At 40.1% G+C, this 21,218-nt stretch overlaps 1 protein-coding gene across 1 annotated transcript; it reads left to right on the plus strand.

The window, feature by feature from the left end:
* The first annotated feature begins 11,392 nt into the window (after positions 1-11,392).
* LOC147604243 (chloroplast thylakoid lumen protein) lies at positions 11,393-20,566 on the plus strand. Its single transcript, XM_086795547.1, has 4 exons — positions 11,393-11,803; positions 19,662-19,801; positions 19,907-19,979; positions 20,131-20,566. The coding sequence occupies exons 1-4, from the start codon at positions 11,479-11,481 to the stop codon at positions 20,238-20,240; spliced, it is 648 nt and encodes a 215-aa protein (XP_086651673.1). The 5' UTR covers positions 11,393-11,478; the 3' UTR covers positions 20,241-20,566.
* Positions 20,567-21,218: the final 652 nt, after the last annotated feature.

Consider the following 21,218-nt stretch of genomic DNA (forward strand, 5'->3'; position numbering starts at 1 on the left):
TTGTGTCGTTGACATGATGACCCTGTTGGCAAAGCACAATGGTGCTTGGGCATCAAAAAACAGTCCATTTATGTCCCAAGATCAAATCTGCTTCCATTACATACTCAACCACAAAAAACCTGCAAGTAAGGGGGTTAGTTTCAATATACATTGTATGTTCAAAGCATCCCAAACATGGCATATTCAAGTCTTGTTTAAAGGAAATTCTTTCAGGATGAGCCATGAGTGTTGGTTGACCTAACAAATCCCATAACTCGAGGGTAATGAGATTGTGTTCTCATGTTAGATAAAGCTGTGCTTGAGCTGTGGTGATTTTATTAGAAAGTTCCAATCAAGCCAGAATCTTAAGGATCTTTTCAGTAAGATATGCTGGAAGTTCCAGCTCCTCCAAGGTCTCTTCCTCCCGTAATGTGCGTGCAGGAGTGTTCAAGGTGACTATTTGCATGGATTCATCAATTGAATATGAGTCACGTATCCAAGTTCCACCAAGGACGACATCATACTCAAGGGAATCTAGGGCAACATGGAATGTAAATTCCATATCTGCACCGATTGTTTGAGCAGCATAGATAAAGTAATCGGGAACTTCCCATTGGCTCCTTTTGCAAGACCATTGTCTGTAGGGATGAGTTTAGGTTTTCCCAATGACACCGAAGTGTCTATTGTCGTGATGTTATGACTAGCTCGAGGGCTAATCAATGCGCGTTTGCGCTTACCATCATTGCTTGAGGGAAATCTAACCATACCATGATAGAATCTTCACGAGGAGCCATGGATGTTTCAGTTTGTGTTTTAGCTTCAGATATTGTTTTTATTTCATATTCCCATTCACTTTCATCCTCTTTTTGGCTCTCAGCTTTTTCAAGAGTACCCAATGTGTACAATGACACACTTGGTCCTCTGACAATTCTAACTGAGTTCTATTTAGAAAATTGTGAATCCATACAGTCCTGTTCAATGGAGCTCTTATGTCTTGGTATAACTCATGTTGAGCCCTTAAAGGCGCAAGTGCTGATGTTATGGGCTTTACCATGAGAGAAGAGCATTCCTCCAAATGAGGTTTTAAGAGACTGCTTTAATTTCATAAGGGATTCATCAAATTCCTCACGTGTTTTCTCAACCACATAATTCGTGCAATCTGTCTCTAATGACTCTTCAGTGGAGAGTATATCTTCCTCTTAAAAGAAAAAGAGGTACTCCTCTGGGTTTTGTATTTTGGTTACTTTATTAGGATTGACATTATTAGGTTAAATCACAACTGGTGATCCTGTAAGACACTCAACCATGCTAAGCATGCTCTCCTGAGCTTGCCTTTTGCATTTTGCATATGTCATGTGATCATGATTTTCAATTTGGGGTGGCTAGGTGGGTTCTAGAATCTGGATTGGTATGGGAATTGCATTGAGTGAAGAGCCAGAACTTGTTTCATCCTCACTTAGCGACGTACTAGAACATGTTTCATCTTCTGACTTTCTTTAGATCATCAAGTTTTCATTATGTTCACCCATGCGACGAGATCAAATTTTCTTTTGGGCTTTTGTATCCTGTATCGTACATATGGATCTTGTGGTTTGTGTGGTATCCTTTGAGGTGGATGCTTCTGCATCATGTTTAGCTTTTGGCTCTTTTGGGTTTATGTCCTCCACAGGCTCCTTTTCTTGGTCCTTTAATTCAACCTTGGTTTCAATAGTTTGTTGTCTCTTGTTTTGCTTGGGTTTAGAAGGTTTTGTTTTCTCTTTTGGTTTCTGCTTTAAGGCATGTTCTTCTACCCATTTCGAATTGTGATCTTTTGTATTCTTTTTTACACTCTCTCGTGCCTTGGCTTGTAAGAATGTAAGCACATTCAAGGGTACCATGGACAATTACCCGTTTTGTACACTTAAGATGTTTAGAGTTGTATTTTGTAAGACAAGTTGCATTGAAGCAACTCGTCTTGGGAAATCTTGGAACATGTGGTTAATGCCACATCTTTCACACATAGGTTGCAAAGTGTCAGTGACTATGGGCATGGAAGTATTCCAAACTATGCAGTCTGCCACTTTGTGAGGTCCACGACAATAGAAACAGTGAAGTGTTTACTTAACTGCTTCCTGAGCAGTTTCTACCCTTTCGACTGTTTCTGCGCACGGGAGGAGGTTTTAAGTCAATTGTTGATGAATTGGGAGACTTTGTAGTATCATGACCAAAGGATCTACAATATATGCAGTATAGAAAAACAGGTGCCTTGTATGCACAATGGGGATTGGGATGGTCGTAGTGATTGCACTGAACACAAGGCATTTTGCTCCTCACTTGTAGAGGCATTAAGGATATTTGGCTTTGAAGGATTTCATCCTCTCTTAGAGATGTCGATTGAAAGCTTTTAAGCATGGCTGCATAGAATTCGGGGAATGACAATTCTGAGATCGATCGTTCTTTAGCCATTGCTTTACTTGGTTTAGATGAGGAATATCTCGTGACATGATCATCTCCCATCATGTTATTATCTAAACGTATTGCTTCTTTACAACATTAATCAAATGTTTCTGGATTGGATACAATGATCAAGCTGTGTAAGCTGTTTTTCTTTAAGCCCATTATGAAACATCTCAATTGAGAATCGTTTAATTTTTCCCATGACTCACATTGTGAGTCCAAGAGTTTTATTTGAAGGATAAAGTCTCTAATGGTTTCATTTGGTTTACGCTCAATTGAATAGAATTCTTTCGTTGCACTCCATCGATCACCTTGTCTTAAAAAGCCATGGATAAAGGCTGACTTCAAGGTTCTGAAATTTGTCTTGATCACCGGCATTAATTGTGATGAACCATCGATTAGCTTTTCCCTCTAAGCATAGGTTCAACGCATGTACCTTGGTGGGGTAGTTTGGATTTCCAAAGGCTTTATATCTCTGCTCAAACATTTGAATGAATTGAACAAGATTAGTTGTTCCATCATATTTGTCCATAATTGAACAAGATTAGTTGTTCAAACATTTGAATTGAACAAGATTAGTTGTTCCATCATATTTGCCCATAATTTTGGAGATCTGTGTACGGGCGTATTTTTGTATGAGTCATTGAGGCCGTATGTCAGTGCTCTTGGTGGTAGGGACTCACTGAGTCCTTGGGCTACCCCCCTTCCTAGACTAGTCAGTATGTTCAAGGTGTGGGCATCCAGGGATTGGTACCTATAGGATTTGTGGAAATGTTAGGTGTGAAAGACCAAAGCTTGGAGGGATTGAAGTGACAGGGGGTGCAAAACCCGATGACACTGTTGTTGTTGGCATGGAAAATGGGATTGGGAGGTGCATTTGTTTTGCCATGTCTGACACTGTCAATTGCTCTTTAATGAGAAGCACACTTCTTTTTTTTTTACTTTTTAGATTTTCTCAACCCGTTTTTATAGCCTCAAGAGGCCTAGCGTACTCTTCGTTGGGTCAAACAAGTGTCCGTTTGCCCTAATTAGCTTAGACGCTACATGCACATGAACACTCTTAGGGATATTTTTTTCGAAAAAGTGCATGCTAGTAACTTCCCAGATGGAAGATGAGGTCCTAAAACCTATTTTCCATCACTATATCAAGATGAAAAAAAAATCAAAAAATTTTCATTGTTTCGCAACACGTTTGAGAGTGTTCCAAAAGGAATTTGGAAAAACTCTGAATGAGAGAGTTGTCACATTTTTAGAGTACTACAACTTTGTCTCTCTGAGTCGTTCATGATTTTGTCATTTAGACTTTCAAAAAGTAGCCCGAATATGGTTCAAAGTTGTTTTCGCGCTGTTTTGGGTGATTTTTAGTGCTTTAAGGATCGTTCTTTACCTTGATTTTCGGGTCGAATTTAGAGACTACTGGTCGGAGGCCAAAACAATCGATTTTGACTTCAGACGGTCAAAACCAAATTTGAAGAGCTCGATGTCGGCTTTCCGATGAGAGCACTAGAGCGCCTTCATTGGATTCACGGTTTAGGAGAGATACGAGCCTCCAAACAAGGGTGTTTTCCAAAGTTTTTTTTTTGGGAGGGGAGGGGCGACGGACCCCCTTCCACGTCGTGAACTAGCAAGGTGCAGTTCACAGCATGAAGTGGACTTCACGGATTTTATCAGATTTAATTTAATTTATTTTATTTTTCTTTTGTGCAGGGATTATTTCAGGACGTGAAACGATTTTTTTTTGACACGGATCCCTAGGCCGTGAGACCTTTCGATTTATTTTTATTTTTATTTTTTCACGGACAGTTTTACGACGTGAGACCTTAGGCCGTGAGTGTAGAAATTGGTTCACGTGTGAACCAATTGTTTTTTGTGCGAACTGTTTCACGATGTGAGACCTTAGGGTGTGAGTGTAGAAATGGTTCACGTCGCATAAACCATTTTTCAAATTTTTATTTTCTTTTTTTAAAAGGCTAGCGGAAAATTCAAATTTCCTTGTTTGGGGGGATATTTTAAATTAAGGAGATATGGGCATTATCCCAAAAAGGCAAGTAGGAATCAAAGAAGTCAACGTTTTTATGACACCCCCTCTTATGTCCTTCACATAAATGACCCCTAAAATGGACAATTTGATAACTCATGGGCATCTACTCATTGAATGTTCATTAGCTCTAATGAGTTATGTAAAAAAAAGTGATTAAAATTTAATCAAAGATTAATCCTTTCACTAATCTTTCCCTCTTTTAGACTAATCAAGGGCTCTAATTAACCCCTAATCACTAATTAATTCACACAATTGAGCACATCATTGAATAGAGCAAGGGATTTCTAAGCTATGTGTATCAACTAATGTGTAAATTAATGTATAATTAGAGATTAATTAGACTCTTAATTTTGGTCTCTTCTTTTAAGACAAGATTAAGCAAAAGATAGTCAAATTCTTCCAATCAATGAAGAAATTGATGTAATTAGGTGTTTTGAAGAATGTAGATGCTCTCAAAACACTCAAAAACACTAATTTCAACTACTTACATGATCAATTTGGACCCCAAATAACACATTTTCTAAATTTTTTATCTCTTGAAGTAGATTAATCACCCTTAATGACAAAAACCAATCAATTAAGAGAAATTAGTCGATTTCAAGGATTTTTTGATGGTTTTGAGAATTTTTTTGAAGGATTAAACTACTCCCAATGCTTGCTAACACTCCAATGTATACAATTCCAACAAAAAAACACACAATTTAAGCTGAAATTAATGATTCTAGTTTTATGTTTAACTCTAAAGAGAGCTAACATTCACTAAAAATTGCATTCTATTGCATTGTTTAATGTAATGGATGCAAATTAAGCCTAATACACTCTATGTGCAAGCCCTGAGAACATTAAAAACCACATTAACAGTAATAAAAACAATAAATAAAGCTAAAAATTGAGCAAAAAAGCATACACAAATCTTTATTAAATCCACATCTTTTTCATGGAAAACCATTAATCAAGATAATGGGCAATGGGTAATGCGTAGATTAGAGGAAAAACAATGGAAAAAGCCAAGGAATGGCTCCTCGGCAGTGGCGCCAAAAATGTTATTGCTCATCCTAACCGTATATCCATGAAGTACATCACTTGGGACTTCATCCTACATGCTATCACACGCTCTTGAAGCGGGAATCACTATAAATACTCCGTCACACCATTGCATGCGCCCGTCCAAGTTGTAGCTTTAGACACCATCGATTCATATCTTGAATGTATGACCTTTTGGTGTATCTACCTTGACTCCTTGATGTAAGATAATGGCGGTAGCTCTTATTAACCCTAGGAATGGGTTAACAAACACATGTAAATGTGTAACTGCCTATGGTTACTGCTCTACTATTTGCCGACCAAACATTTTGATGTATTCTTTATTTTTGGAATTCATTTTTTAAGGCTTGATATGAGTGAGTGGCGTTATTGTCTGTAGTGGTCCACTAATTGGTATGTATATATTTATTTCCATTACATGATAGAGATTGAAATGATATTTTGGATTATGGCTCCAAACTTGTTTGGGTCTATTGGCACTTTGTATGTTTATGCCATCTAGGTTACTTGCTTCTTAGGCATATGCTAGTCTGATTGATAGGATGCATTATGATGCCTATTTAGAGTACTGATGCCATCTAGATTACTTGCTTCTGAGGCTTATGCTAGTCTCATTGATAGGATGCATTATGATGCCTATCTAGAGTACTGATGACTTGCATAAGGTATAGGAGCATGGGTATGAAGATACATATGTCTATCCACTTTGTGGATTGTTATGCATTTCTTATGGAAGATTACATTATAGGTCTATGGATTATTTATCTTTTGGAATGGACTTGCGATTGGATTATCCTAGGACTAATTGACCCAACTTTAGCTTAAACTTTGGGGTACTTGAGTGACATCTATAACACCTGGTAGGGCCCAGCACCTGTAAGACACATACAGGCTAACTATTTGTTTGTTTGTGTTGGATGGATGTAGGTAATAGGTTCTACCTTCTCGAATATCTCGCAGTCTAAGCTCTTGGACACATGGTGTACTTGAGATACTATCTCATAATATTGATAACATGATTATTGTAGCAATACTTTTGTTTCGTAATCATGTTAAACATTTCATTTATCAAGACTATTTGGGTTCCCAAAATCTATGGGTTCAATTGTGGATATGTTATTTGTATAATTCAAAAACACACACACAGACACATATATTTATCTTCAAGGTATGCCTATTGAAAAACCTATTTTTACTATTTAATGATACTTTATAGTTTGATTTGATATTGCTTAATATATATTACATTTTCACGATTGAGTATAACTACCATGTAACTTATATATCTTAACAGTATTACCTATCCTACCCTTTATCTTTACCATTACAACTATAGTCCTTTGTACACCCTACCCTTCATTGTATATATACTCCTTTTTCCATGCCAAAGTTATTGCACATACAAATGTAAAATATGTAACATGCAAATTCAAATCACAACCTCCAACCTTATGAAACATTTAACTCCAATATATCTTTGCAATATACTCTCTCAAGGTGCTTTAAGTAGGTTCACCCGAACACGGACATCTTCTCCAAGGCTATGGGCATCATGAACTCCTTCAGCACAGTCGGAAGGCTGAAGAACACGTGCACTTGAAGAGCACGTGCACTTGTCGGGCAAACCGAGAGCTACATTAGCAATAGTTCTCATTCAGCTCGACGGGAGCGATAATTCATCTTCACAGTCGGTATACCCTTACTAGTATTGTGAAGAAGTCTTACATAGGAGGATGTTCACATGGAGAATACTTATCTTACATACATGGGTTATAACCTTACTTGATATTAAACGTATTGTGAAGAAGCCTTAAATAGGAGGCTATTCACATGGAGAATAATTGTCTTACGTACATGGCCCTCCATCACTCATTCTTCACCAAATTCTTCATCAACTAGATCGTCATCGATCAGGGCTTCATAAAAAAACATTTCCCTTGCAAAAGTTAATGCAACCTTTGTTGTATGTGGCCTTTATGAGCACGTATGTGTTGTGAACTCAAATTTCAATGTGATGTGTGAAGAGCCGGCTTGGGCTCTTGAAAATGAGTGAGTAAAGTTGAGAGGACACCTCTTCCACCTTGTGTTTAAAACACTCATTGTATTCCTACCCTTGTGTAAAATTTCACGCCCTAAGTCAACATTATAGCCTATGAGGCATATGTGATAGACCACTCTAGCAAAAGACTAAGAGTGTAACAGTGTATGCATGGTGGCAGTAGTTCATCACTTGAGGGAGAGTGTTAAAAATAGCAAGTGATGTTGGGTAAAAGGTAGGAGCAAGGGGGAGTGTCATGTGACCCTCAATTGATGTATGAGTTGCATAAGTCATAGACTATGATTCAAGGGCTCAAAGAAAGTCCAAATGTGAAAGGTATAAGTACAATGTATAGCCCAAATGGAGGCCAAAAGAAGGCACCTAGAAGAAGGTGGGAAATGGCCCGAGTGGGTGCTCACTTCAAGGGAGATGGTGCTCAAATCTAGGCAAGATTAGGGGATGGGTTAATCAAGCTTAGGAGATTATCCACTTGAGTTTTGATTAATGAGATTATATAAGGATTGTTGGTGGATAGGAATCAATTGTAGTAGCCGAGATGGCACATGTTGCCATTGCATTAGCTATTATCTAATCAAGTTTAATTAGCCTAATCAACTTTAATTAGCCCAATCTCTAACATTAGTTATTTGATTTAATCCACCATAGCCATGCCTAGATGTGAGTATGTGCCTTATATTATTGAGGTTTTCTATTTCTCCTTCATTGAGATGAGTTTTTGGTATGGAGTTTTGGATTAGAATGGTTGCTTTGCTGACTTGTGGAGGCTTTAGTTTAGAGATTACCTACTTTGATGTGGAACCAACTTAGATGTTGCTTGGGCATCTACTAAGTAGATCTTGCTTCTACCCATTTGCTGTAATAGTTAAGGACACATATGCCTCCAGTCCTTTAGTGGTTGGACTAATGAGACCAATGAAATTAAATTATATCATTTTCATGTATACATCTTCTCAAGATGCCATGTTGAGACCACATCTTATACAACTTACCTAATATTACCCAAGATGTCATGTTAAAACCACATCTTATACAACTTACCTAATATTACCCAAGATACTGTGTTAACACCACATCTTATACACTTACCTAATATTACCTAATATCACTTTCATGTATACATCTTCTCAAGATTCCATGTTGAAACCACATCTTATACAACTTACCTAATATTATTTGTTTATATGATGTTGGCTTTCTTGATGAGGCATCCAACCATCTCAGTGTAAAGGTTTATCTTGGGGGAGGCATTTACAAGGTAGAGGGAAATCTCTTTGCTCCACTTTGGAACCAAATTAGATTGAATCAAGGCACATCAAGCAAATTATGTTCCACTCCTAATTGAGGTTCTTTGTTTCAATAATTTAAATTCCATCAAAATCTAGTGCATGATGTGTTGCACTGCTCGATTGTACATGGTTTGTTCACAAGATAAAATAAACATGTTGGCAAAAAGGTAATGGTGATATTTCTTGGCAACATATACCATTCCCATACCTTGTCTTTATTGTGGTATAAGTCTTCTTAGCATTGTTAAGTTGTTAGCTTGTAGAACTCACAAGAGGAAGTTCATTTGATATACTTGTATACATCCTACAAAATAGGCTCAAGCATCAATGTGGACATGGAAAATATTGTCGCATCTTGGTGGTCATAGGATTAGGGCACTAGCTGATGCTTTCTTCTACTTTTCATATGCCCATTGGCATTCATCTATCCACTCAAAGATAATTAGTGACCTATACATGGAACTAATGTATGTTACGTAAAGAAAAATGAATCTTTGATATAACAGTAGTAGCAAATATCGTTCGGGTTTATCAATTCCAAGCCAATGGGGTAGTTAAAGAGAAATGTTCCTTGATGAAAAAAAGGTAATCTAACCTAATGCTAATCTTATTGCTAAGGAGGAAGGAAGATCATTAATCTCAAGGTTAACCACACACGCACACTCTTATATACAAGCTTTCACCCTATACATGCATACATTCAAACAAGCAAGAAAGTAAGAAACAAGAACAAGAAGAGAGCTCACAATCTTGCAGTGCATTGCTTAATCCAAATGTTGTCCAAAAGTATGTATAAAGTGATTTGTTAAAATGCTGTCCAAAAGTATGTACAAAGTGATTTGTCAAAATGTTGTCCAAAAGTGTGTATACAAAGTGATTTGTATACAAGCAACTATGCTCACAATATGCTTGGTTGAGAAATTAAAAAAGCCATCGGCTAGTTAGGTCCTTCTTCTAATGATTATAGTCATTAGAGACTTTCCCTCTTCTTCCATTTAACATATGGTGGTTACGTCACTTTATATCCCACAATGCCTTCTGACAAAAAATGTGAGTTGATTACAAAAGAGTGGTTTGGGTGCCTTACAAAAAGATACACATGATGTTAAACAAAGTGGTTGACACTCTCTACCAACACCATGTCATCATGTGAGGCTTGGCCGTAGAGATGGCAAGGTGGTGAGATGGAGGAGCAAGCTTGGGAAGGATTTTAAGGAACGTATCCATAAGGCCATGTGTACGCAAGTTGGAGTGCTACATGAGAATGTGATTTTGAATAATGAGGTACATTTATTCCATGTGGATATACTTATGGGGGTCCAAGATGAAGGAAGTAACATGGGTCCAATATGTGAAGGAATGCGTATTTCATCCAAATATCTAAGTTGCCAAGATGTTCATGTTATGTTTTTATTGGAAAGGAAACAAGAAAGGAGGCGTATGTGCCATGAAAACAAATGTACTTTGTATTCTTTCACATTAGAAGTTGATGCCAATAGGTTGGATCTTTTTGGCTTAAGCAAACCGCAAACTGCTACATTGTTAGAGGGATCATGCTCCCATATTTTGTATTGTTTCCTATAATTGCATAGTGCATGCATTATCCTCTTTTTACTACATGCAAAGATTAGTCGATCTATGACACTTGGGGGAAGATTCTCTTTGGTCACAATTCTTGATCAAGAATTGTTGAATTTATTATGCCAAAAATGCATGGCAAAGCTGTATCATAGTTGTGTGATATATTGGGATTTGAAATTAGCAGATAGTTCCAAAGATTTAGTTGTTGGTGTGAGCCTCGAATCAATCATTTTTGTAAAGCACATGGGTTAACAAAAGCACAATATCAGTGGAGGTATTGTTTGCCTTCTCATCATTAGCACCTCCGATTACACTAGTCTCACAACAAATAGCATCTGTCATAAGGCAAGTCAAATTTCAAGGTTGCCTTGGAAAAGAAGGGTATCATTAGTCACAAACCCGCATCGTTCACGTCAAATAAAGTAAGCCAAAATTCAAGGTTAGCTTGGAGAAGAAGGGCATTACTAGGTTTTTAGAAAATTACCTACGATTACATTGCATAAAAGTACGGTCTTAAAATGTTTATATGACATTTTTTTTTCGAAATGCAAGAAAGGGTGGGACAAATTGATGCTAGTACGTACTTTCCACTATGGGAGTGGGTAGATTTGAACCGTGCACCTCCCTATGAGGCTTAAATAAATAGAAACCAAGGAGAGCCAATGGAGACACAGCCTAGCGGTAAGGTGTTGAAGTCCCATGCAGGTGGTGCTGGGTTCAAAACCTGCTGGGGGCTGTTGACAACGGCATGAAAGCACACACTCACACGAGCACAAAAGATCCCAAAAAAAAAAAGAAACCAAGGAGAAATAGAAAGCATGTGGACAGTGAAATTTAGACCTTACAAAAAACCAAGGTTTGTAAACAACAACTAATTAATTAATTACATTTTTTGGGTACTTATTTGGGAGGAAATTTGAAGCAACATCACCTATAATTACAATGCATAAAAGTATGGTTTTAATAAATGGTTACCTTTCAAATTTGAAGCATCATCACGGATAAGGCACTTCCCTCCTCTCCCTCTGTGTGTGTGGGGGGGTGTGTGCATCATGGCGTCCTCCTTGGCCCCCTCTCTCTCCTTATCGCTTCCCACCTCTCATGGTCAACACCGACAGCGCCTTGTTCTCTGCCATGCTTCGGAAGCGAGGCAGCCTTCTCGTCCGGAAAAAGCCTGCTGTGCGGTCAAGAAGCTGGATGTGAACAGGCGGCAGGTGCTTAGCGCCGCCTCGAACCTCCTCCTGCTCTCCTTGAGCCCCGCCGCCCTCGCCATCCTCGAAGCCGACGACGACGAGCAGCTGCTTGAAAAGGTCAAGGAAGACCGCAAGAAGAAGATGAAAAGACGCGGCGAGGTTAATTCCTTCAAGGAGGAAACAGGTATGCTCCTTGCCCACAATGCATTGAGGTTTGTATACAGTAATCTTTGTCTGCTGCCCTCTCCTACCAAGGGCATTATCAATGCACACTAACAGCTACCAAACCCTAACAGTTGCCCACAATGCATTGAGGTTTGTATACAGTAATCTTTGTCTGCTGCCCTCTCCTACCAAGGGCATTATCAATGCACACTAACAGCTACCAAACCCTTTAGCTTGTTGTGCATCGATCAAAAGAATTAATGACCACCTTCTAATCATAAGTAGCCTACATTGCATCCATAGTAGTGCCCAAAGTGAGAGAACAATGGAGAAAAAGAGTGCCCATTACTATTCAATTGACTAGAAAGGGCATCCTCTTTCTGTACCTCTTACTTAATGCCTCAGTCAATGCATTTGGTCTTCCAAACCATGGCCACTTGCACACACATTGGCAAGCCTCAAGGTCTCATGACTATGAACCACCTTTGGCCATAGGGATATCATAGTACTGAACGCTTTCCTTCCCTAAGCAAAGTTTACGTCCTCTTAACTTATACCGGAACATGGCATACCTTCTCACAAATTTTCTTCAAGCATATCTTTTCACTTTACTAAATACTCGGTATGTCGAGTGCGTTTCTTGTATCTAGAATTGCTGTTGAATACTAGGTGGTTGTATAAACTCAACAAGGTCCCTTTTTTGAGATTATCCTCATTGCTCAGTTCTCTTCTTAAGCAACTTACAAGAAATACTAGATGCAAAAAAGAAAGGAATACTAGATGCATTGTACATCCTTGTGATAGCTTTTACTTTATAAGCAACCTCACTTATTCTTTTAAATACTGAGGATGGATCACAATACCTAGGAGATAGCTTTGCTCATCTTATAGTCTGTAAGGATTCAAATAGGTATCTTTAAAGTTGAAGACTATCTTACCATAAAAAAATCTTGGATGAGAGTCTACATAACTGGTTGCTTTAATCTTGAGCTTTCTTAATATTGTCTTGGGTCAGCCTAACCATTTGATTCATATCGTGAAGAAAGGCCACTTGTATCTTTTAATTCTCTAGCCCTAGAGCAATTGGAGCTCTAGATTGAAATCCATACGTCATCATAGAAGGTCTAAATGTCGTAGTTGAATGTTTGGCACTGTCACATGTAAACTTAGATGTAAACTCTAATATTGGTAAACACTCTTCCATATTAGTTTGACTCTTATTTACATATGCTCGAAGCATATCCTTTGATTTGATTGACCCTCTTGGTCTAGCCATCCTTCTAAGGGTGATGTTGAGTGGTGCTCATCTATAACATGATACCCAACCTTTAAAATACACCCATCCAAAATCTAATCTATTACGGAGCTACTAACAATAGGGATAAAGTTTGAATAGACTCTCGTGAATAGCCAAGTTAACGCAAGAGTCTTTTTATTCTTCCTTATTGGGATTAAATAAGTCACTTGTGTCATTTGATTAACTACCAACCCCGTAGAATCATGTCTTTTCTGTGTCCTTAGTAGTCCCACAATAAAATCCATGCAAATACTCTCCCATTTGCTGCTTTGGGATCTCAAATTGATTTCATGGACCACCCAACTTTAGACATTTTTCCTTCGTCACTTACATTTATGGCACTTTAACACATAATGTTGGTGCCCTTATCCCTTGTGTATATAAATTCTCTCTATAAAAGAGCATAGGACTTTTGTATTTGTGGATGTATAGTGTTGGGATTATTATGACGCTCATAAAATAGTGTGTTAGTTCAAAACTCTCTTTTAATAACAGATTTATGTTCTAAAGTCAATGATTGCATGCCTTAATCTAGGAACTTCGTGTATAACATGCGTGCCAATAGTGGAAGACTTAAACGATGATCAACGCCATGCAAAAAAATGGATTAATGCTAATTAAGACGTCAAACATTGTGATGTGGACATGCTTTTGGTCTTGCAGATGGATGCATATTGAAATGTCTAATGTTTTCTTTTCTAGGCTAGAAGTGAGGAAGTCATGTTCAAGCATGTACTATTTCGATTGCCAAAACAGCCCCAAATAGGCCATATCTTGTCTTTTATCTTGCCGAGATACTAGCTACAATGAGAAATCATGTCCATGTGGCACTCACAAGTGTGATGTGCATGTCAATCCCTCCAGCTAAACTTGGAGCACTTAGGTACTCCATAAGCCTCTGCTCCGATTCCGCTCTTGACTCCTCACCTTTGTTAAAAGCTTGTGATTCCTCACCTTCATAATCCATCTTAGTTATTGTTTCCTCGTGAATTGGTTCTGACTTGGGTTCTCCCTCGGTGTCTTCCACCAGTCTACACTCCTTACTCTGGGTAAAAATTGGTCTCTTGTGCCACCTTTTGTCTTGGATGCTTTTGGGCAAGTGGTGATCTTTCCTCTTGCTGGGTTTTAACCTCGGGTGAATCTTGTGCCCTTGGTTCTTTTCAGTTTTCACCAAGTTTGCCTTTCGAGCTGAGCTGGTTCTCCCGTTCTCCCAACATTTTCGGTGCTCATCATTCCACTTGATGAACTCAACCTCTTTCATAATGGAGAACATGTTCTTGATGATCTACTTCAAACATTTAACTTAGAGTAAGTCTTTAGCCGAAGAACAAGCTTCTTGTTTGCCACAAAGAGTTGCTTATTGTTTTTTTGCAACAATTAGTTCACAAATCCTAACCCTAGACTTTCACATGCTTCCTAGACTCCCTAGAATCATGCTAGACTCAAATCTAAACATTCTTAATACTATAAAATGCTGAAAAGGAGCAAAAAGCTGATGCAAAAACGTTGATTTTACACAAAAATGCAAACCCTAAAACATAAGCTCTAATTTGCTAATTTACCGTCAAAACCTTGCGTTGATGCAAAGCTCTTTTTAGGCCAAACCTAGAAGCGATGATACCAATTTAGCATGTGTTGTACAAGTGTAATCGTGAATAATGTCAAGCAAAAGAGATTAATGCTAATCCTATGTTTAGCAAACACACATGAGACAAGACATGTAACCCTAATCTATTGTATTATAAATCTCAAAACATGAATATGTTCAATGAGTCTTGGATATATACTTGGATCAAATTCGTGTATGCTATCCTATGGTGCATACCAAAGACTCCTGTTAGCCTTCAATTGCTAACTAACGTCAAGAGAAGTAGCTCCTCTTGATCCTCCACAAATGTGCTCTTTTTGCTTTGCATCTTGGCTTGCAGACTTTGGCATATGGATGCATATTGAAGTGTCTAATGTCTCCTTTTTGTATAGGCTACAAGTGGGGAAGTTGTGCCAAGTTGGTTTCCCCTTCCTAGCCCATAAAACAATGTCCAAAAAGTCATATTTTGTGTCCAAACCATGCCTTAAAGGTGTCCCACTCATGGGCGCATGTCTTGGGCACATCTGGGTGCCATTTATGTTGCCAAAACAATCCCAAACAAGCCATATCCTTCCTCTTATCTTGCCAAGATACTGGTTGCAATGAGAAAGCATGTCCATCTGGCACTCACAGATGTGATGGGCACGACCATAGTTGTTACGAGGTGTGCCTCCAATGGTTAGAGGCGTATGACTGTTTGATCGAGGTGTCCACCCAAAAAAATAATAATAAAAATAAATAAATAAATAAATAAATAAATAAATATATATATATTGCTGGTTTGAGTCTTTAGATAGGGACTTTAAGGGCCCAAGGCAGCTCCTCTCACACACACTCTCTCTCTCCCTCATTCTATAGTGTCAAAACCCCAAAGAATCTCTCGGTTCGAGACTCGAAACCTACAAACAAACAAATAAACAAGAAGGGGGTGCAGGCGTGACTCACCTCCCAACCACGACAGCCGTGGGCAAGCCCACAGTCTTGGTTGTCCCCATCGAGCCACGAGCTGAGCTAACTAGGTTGACGTACCGACCAACCTCTACCTCGCGACGTCCCATACTGCCACGAAGCTACCCTCGCGGGTCTCGAGATTGCTGCCGGCCTCGGTTGCGTAAAGCAGGTGCACGTCTACACCAAATCCAGGCTTGATCATAGAGCTCTCACAAATCATGCGAGACTCTATATGACTAATGACTAACCTTGGTCACCCTTTTATAGGCTCTTGGCCGGTCATCGGCCGTCCACAATTGGGCTCTCGCCCGTCCAAACTTGGATGCCCGCCCGTTAGTCTATCCCTAACTCAGCTCACCAATCAGCCTGCCTAGCTCCAAGCTTCCTCAAACCTCGAAGCTAGTCTTGTGTGCGTGTAGCACACGGTAGATACACACTTTGCACATGGAATACTAACAGGATAAGCACCAAGGATCAGGTCAATACGATGATCTACTGCCCTTTCAGGTGGTAAGCCCGATGGCAGTTCCTTAGGAAATACATCTTGAAACGAATCAAGTATCTTCTGTAATTCTTTGCTTTCAAACACACTTAATTTATTGACATCCGTGGAAGGTATGAGAAATGAAGAAAGTGGAATCAATACACAATGGAAAGCGGTATACAAAGAAGAATCCATTATATTTTCAAAATCAACTGTATTTACAAGTGGTCCCTGAGAGGGATGTATACAATCACCTAAAATACTATATTGGGTGTTCTTATGCTGAAAAGAAAAAATATGACTAGACTAATCTATCTGGACTTGAAGAGTCTTAAATCACTCAATTCCTAATAACAAGTCTACATGTTCTAGGTGCATAACATAGCATTCTAGAGTATCTTTGTAGTCCTGAATCTGGATTGGTAGCATCTCCACCTTTCGATGCCATACTTGCCTTTCCGCAGGTAGGCGTATCTCATAGGTATGATCGTTGGGTGTCGTATCAAGACTCAATTTCTGCACAAGTTTGTAGTTAACAAAGTTGTGTGAACTGCCAGGGTCTAGAAGAATGTGGATTCTATGGCCATTCACTTCTCCATACACTCGGAGAAGATCATGCAAGCCAAAAACTTTAGAGTTGAACAAACAATCAAAACATGTACTAGGACGAGAAAGTACAGTAATTGACGTACCTATCAAAGACAACTAGTTAGCTGCCTTTGGCTTGGGTCGTGCGTTGGTCTTTGCACCCTTTTGCTTCGGGCACTCGTTACGCATGTGTCCTTTTTCTTTGCAGATAAAACAATGTTCCTTCTTCTTGAGCTTCAATGCCTTAAGGAGTCGTTTCTTCTTCGTTGGTGTCGAACTTGGATTCTTCGAAGGTTGGTCCGAAGACTTTTCTTCAGTCGTGTTAGCCATAGGTGCGGAGAACTTTCTTTTATGCTTGTTCCCCTGCTCGATAACGGGTTTAGACTTGGAAGAGACCATTGTATCGTCATAGATATGAGTTGAATAAATAGCCTCATTCAATGTTTTGCATTTGTTATTTTTAACCTGTAAACGGTATGAGTCTGGTAAACCAGCTACGAAGAATCCCAAAAGAGTAGTGGGATCCATCTTTGTAGCTTTTATCTGCAAGTTCCTAAACTTCTGGAGGTAGACCTCATAAGTGAGGTGTTGTGAGGTCATGGTCAAAGCGGTAAACCGGGCAACAACATCATAATCATCCTCTTTTTTGAGGAATTCAGCTTTGCCTGGAAGGAAACTTGCTGCTAATTGGATCTTTTTTCCATTATCATATGAATGAAATTGAAAATGGACCTGCCACTTATGTAGCCAAGTGTCCACGATCTCTTTGGTACGCTGCTTTTGCTTGCCCCCGAACTGTTCTGGAGTAATGTTGGGGCCTAAAGCAGAGGCCAAGGTATCCATACCCGAAAGAGTAGATAGGGTAGTGGTCAAGAGAGAGATGGAGTTCTGCAAAGCTTGCATCTGGGCAGCGATTTGTGCCTAACGTTCCGAAGAAGCAGCTTTGAGAGCTACTTTGAACTCTTGGAAATGAGATTTTGACACATAATCGTCGTAGCCGGCAAGCCTTCGCGTTCGACAAGGGGCTCCAACTCGGATTCTTGGGTTGACATCTTGAAGAGTGCAAGTGGAGAGAAAATTAGATCTTTGCACAAGAAAATTGCGAGAGAACTTGAGAGCTTGAAAACTTGAGAGATGTGTGGCAAGAAGTCCACTTAAGGGTTTTATATAACCTTTCCCAAAAGCAACTTGAGCTTTTGCTTTGGTGTTTATATATATATATATATATTCTGTTTTCTAAAAAAAAAACACCTTTAAACATTAGGGCTTTAAACTCTTTTAAAAAAAAAGTTAAACCTAAAAAAACGATAGCAGCCTGTTCGACGGGATGCTTTTACTAGTTTTTTTTTCTGGAATTAGCGTTGTCGGTGCCTGTGTGGCTGCCGTCGCCCACCTGTTTGCTGTCGCTTGCGTTTTTGTTGGCGCCCCTTCGTTCAGGTGGCCTACGCCAATCTGCGCCGCTAGCCTACGCCTGGGCTTGGCCGCCTGCGTAGGCTTGGATGCCTGGCTGCGTAGGCCTAGGCGCCCGCTAGCTTGGCTGCTTGCGTAGGCTTGGACGCCTGCCAGCATGGCCGCCTACGTAGGCTTGGCCGGCTACGTGCCTGGCCACCTGCGTAGGCCTGGCTGCCTACACGCCTGCGCCTACTACTTCCGGTAGCCCACGACCAGCATGCGACCCCATCGATCGCATCTCTCGCTCGCTCTCTCTCTCGCGTTCAACCAAAAGCGAACATGTTTTTTTTTCCCCTGTTTTCTCTCACGACTTGTTCATGCGATTGCAGAAACATCTTCATCTTTCTTCTTGCAAAGCAAAACAACCCTACCAAACAACCTACACTCTCATCACGGGTTCTTTGATGAAAAAGCACATACTATGTGAAAAAACGGCAGCATGCATAAACAAAACAGCAAGCTTCTTGAACACATACCTTACTTCGACCTCATCTTCTCTACCTACCAACTTGCTCCTTCACGAGGCATGCTCTGATACCACTGTCAAAACCCCAAAGGATCTTTCCGTTGAACGCTCCCGGTTCGAGACTCGAAACCTGCAACCAAACAAATAAACAAGAAGGGGGTGCAGGCCTGACTCACCTCCCAACCACGATAGCCGTGGGCAAGCCCACAGTCTTCGCTGTCCCCACCGAGCCACGAGTTGAGCTAACTAGGTTGACGTACTGACCAACCTCTACCTCGCGATGTCCCATACCGCCACGAAGCTATCCTCGCAGGCCTTGAGATTGCTACTGGCCTCGGCTGCGTAAAGCAAGTGCACGTTTGCACGAGATTCAGGCTCCAGACCATTGAGCTCTCACAAATCACGCGAGACTCTATATGACTAATGACTAACCTTGGCCACCCTTTTATAGGCTCTTGGCCACCCTTTTATAGGCTCTTGGCCGGTCATCGGCCGTCCACACTTGGGCGCTCGCTCGTCCATACTTGGGTGCCCGCCCGTTAGTCTATCCCTAACTCAGCTCGCCAATCAGCTTGCCTAGCTCTAAGCTTCCCCAAACCTCGAAGCTAGTCTTGTGTGCGTGTAGCACATGGTAGATACACACTGTGCACATGACACATAGATGCGCTGCACATGACACCAGCAACGCATTTAAGAGAGAGAGAGAGAGAGAGAGAGAGAGAGAGAGAGAGAGAGAGAGAGAGCTTCTTCTTGCGCGTATCTTTTGGCTGTTCATCCTTGGTACAGTTGCTAGTGATTACTATTTTGTGAATGAACACTCGAGCCTTTGCAAGTGGCCTTGAGACTTGCCGTTCCCTTAAGGGATTAAAGTGGCAGTTACTTTTGAGATTTTTAAGTCCACTGCTCAGCCTTTTGAATCACGTCATGCTTTTTACTCAAGGTCATCACAACCTGTGTAACTTTGTTTGTTTTCTAAGCTGCTTGCTTATTTTTGCTGCCAAGTGGATAGTGTCTTTTTTGCTCAACTCAATTGGCCTGTTGTGAGCTGCAGCTTCTGTACAGGCCGCTGTTATTCAATTAAGCAAGGCAGGTCAAGCTTTGGATGGGAAAGACTTCTCAGCTGCTAGCAAAGCACTTGGTGGAAACCTCAATGAAGGCTGGATTGCAAATGTTGAGAAAGCCCTATTGAAGGTATGGCATGGCACTTGGTTATCGAGACAATCACTAATTGTGCCATATAGTAGTTTTCCTGTCTGGGTTCAAAAGAATCTCGTGCTGATTCCAAACTTGATTTAGGTGAGTTCAAGTGCGGACGAACAAAGTGAAGCTGAAGTATTTTCTTCTGCCTTGGCATCCCTACAATCAGCTGGTAAGAACTGCTTAATTGCAGCTAGCCAGCCCTTTGTGTAAGCAAGTCTGCTATCTTCTTATTTTCACTCTTGTTTTTTGGGACGAGGCTCAATACCCAACAAGATAATGATAAAAGCTTCATTCTTGTCTTGTTTTTTTGGGGGTCATAGTAATCAAGCAGGATTTAGATCTCTCCAAAAGTGCTTTTATCAAGTCTGCCGGTGCTTTGGAAAAATGGTCCTACATGACTGGATTTGCTGAGCAGCTCAAAGGGCTTTAGCTGGAACAGGAAGCCTTGGGTGTCATATACCTTGATTTGTACAATTTGCTTTTGTAGCATCTCTCAAAAACAAGTGCAGGAGATAGGAGGTGGAAGTCCCAAATTCGAGGCGACCCCACAGCAGTCGTATTGCATTGAGGGGACATTGTAATTTTCATAAGATTGTTTTGAGTGCAAGGCTAGAAGTTAAGTTTGTTCTTGTACAAGATGGTCATTGGGGGAAGATAGTCACCAGATGATCTACATAATGTTTGCAATTGGAGCATCAAAGTTCAGTCATTTTCTTTGGAAATAAATGGTCACTACTGTTATGGTAGTTGCATTAATCTTGTCCTCTTTGCTTTTGGAGCATAAGCAATTCACCTGGAAGGTTATGCAATAACATGCTGTTGTGGTCTCTTTGCACCTTAAAAGAGTAATCAGGCACATGGTACCAAAGGGGTACATGAAGCGTTGAGCTTAGCAAGACCTTGTCATTCTATAAACTAGCTCTTGGGCACCCAGCAGAAAGTTCTCGGTGGTAGCGTAGTCCGCTTATCTGTGCCGATCATGTTTATATTGGAAATGGAAGCTCCTCCCAATCCCCTATCCTCTTTCCCCCTTTTCACTGTATGAGTTCTGAGGCGCCTCATCTAAACACTAATCTTGGGAAACCATGGAAAGCCTACAACTAGAAGGGCATTTTATCTGCAAGAGTTATGAGGGAATTGATAAGCTGACCCTAGCTCTGTAAAATGATCCATGAGCATGCATGCCTTTTTTAAAAGGGAAGACATGCTATGTAAATTCTTTGTTAAAAACTTAAGTACATGGGCCTTGGCTCGTGTTGCATCACGGTGGGTTATTACTCGTGTCTGAATGCCTCCTAAAGTGGAGGTATTGGGTCTGAATCTGCCATCCAGAATCTAATTTCTTTACCCACTCACATCAAAAAAAAAAAAAAAGGACGTTTGGTGCAATGCAATGTTAGCTAATGTT

The sequence above is a fragment of the Cibotium barometz genome, chromosome 62 (assembly GCF_041138505.1).
Source record: "Cibotium barometz isolate CiBa-2024 chromosome 62, ASM4113850v1, whole genome shotgun sequence".
Classification (NCBI taxonomy): domain Eukaryota; kingdom Viridiplantae; phylum Streptophyta; class Polypodiopsida; order Cyatheales; family Cibotiaceae; genus Cibotium; species Cibotium barometz.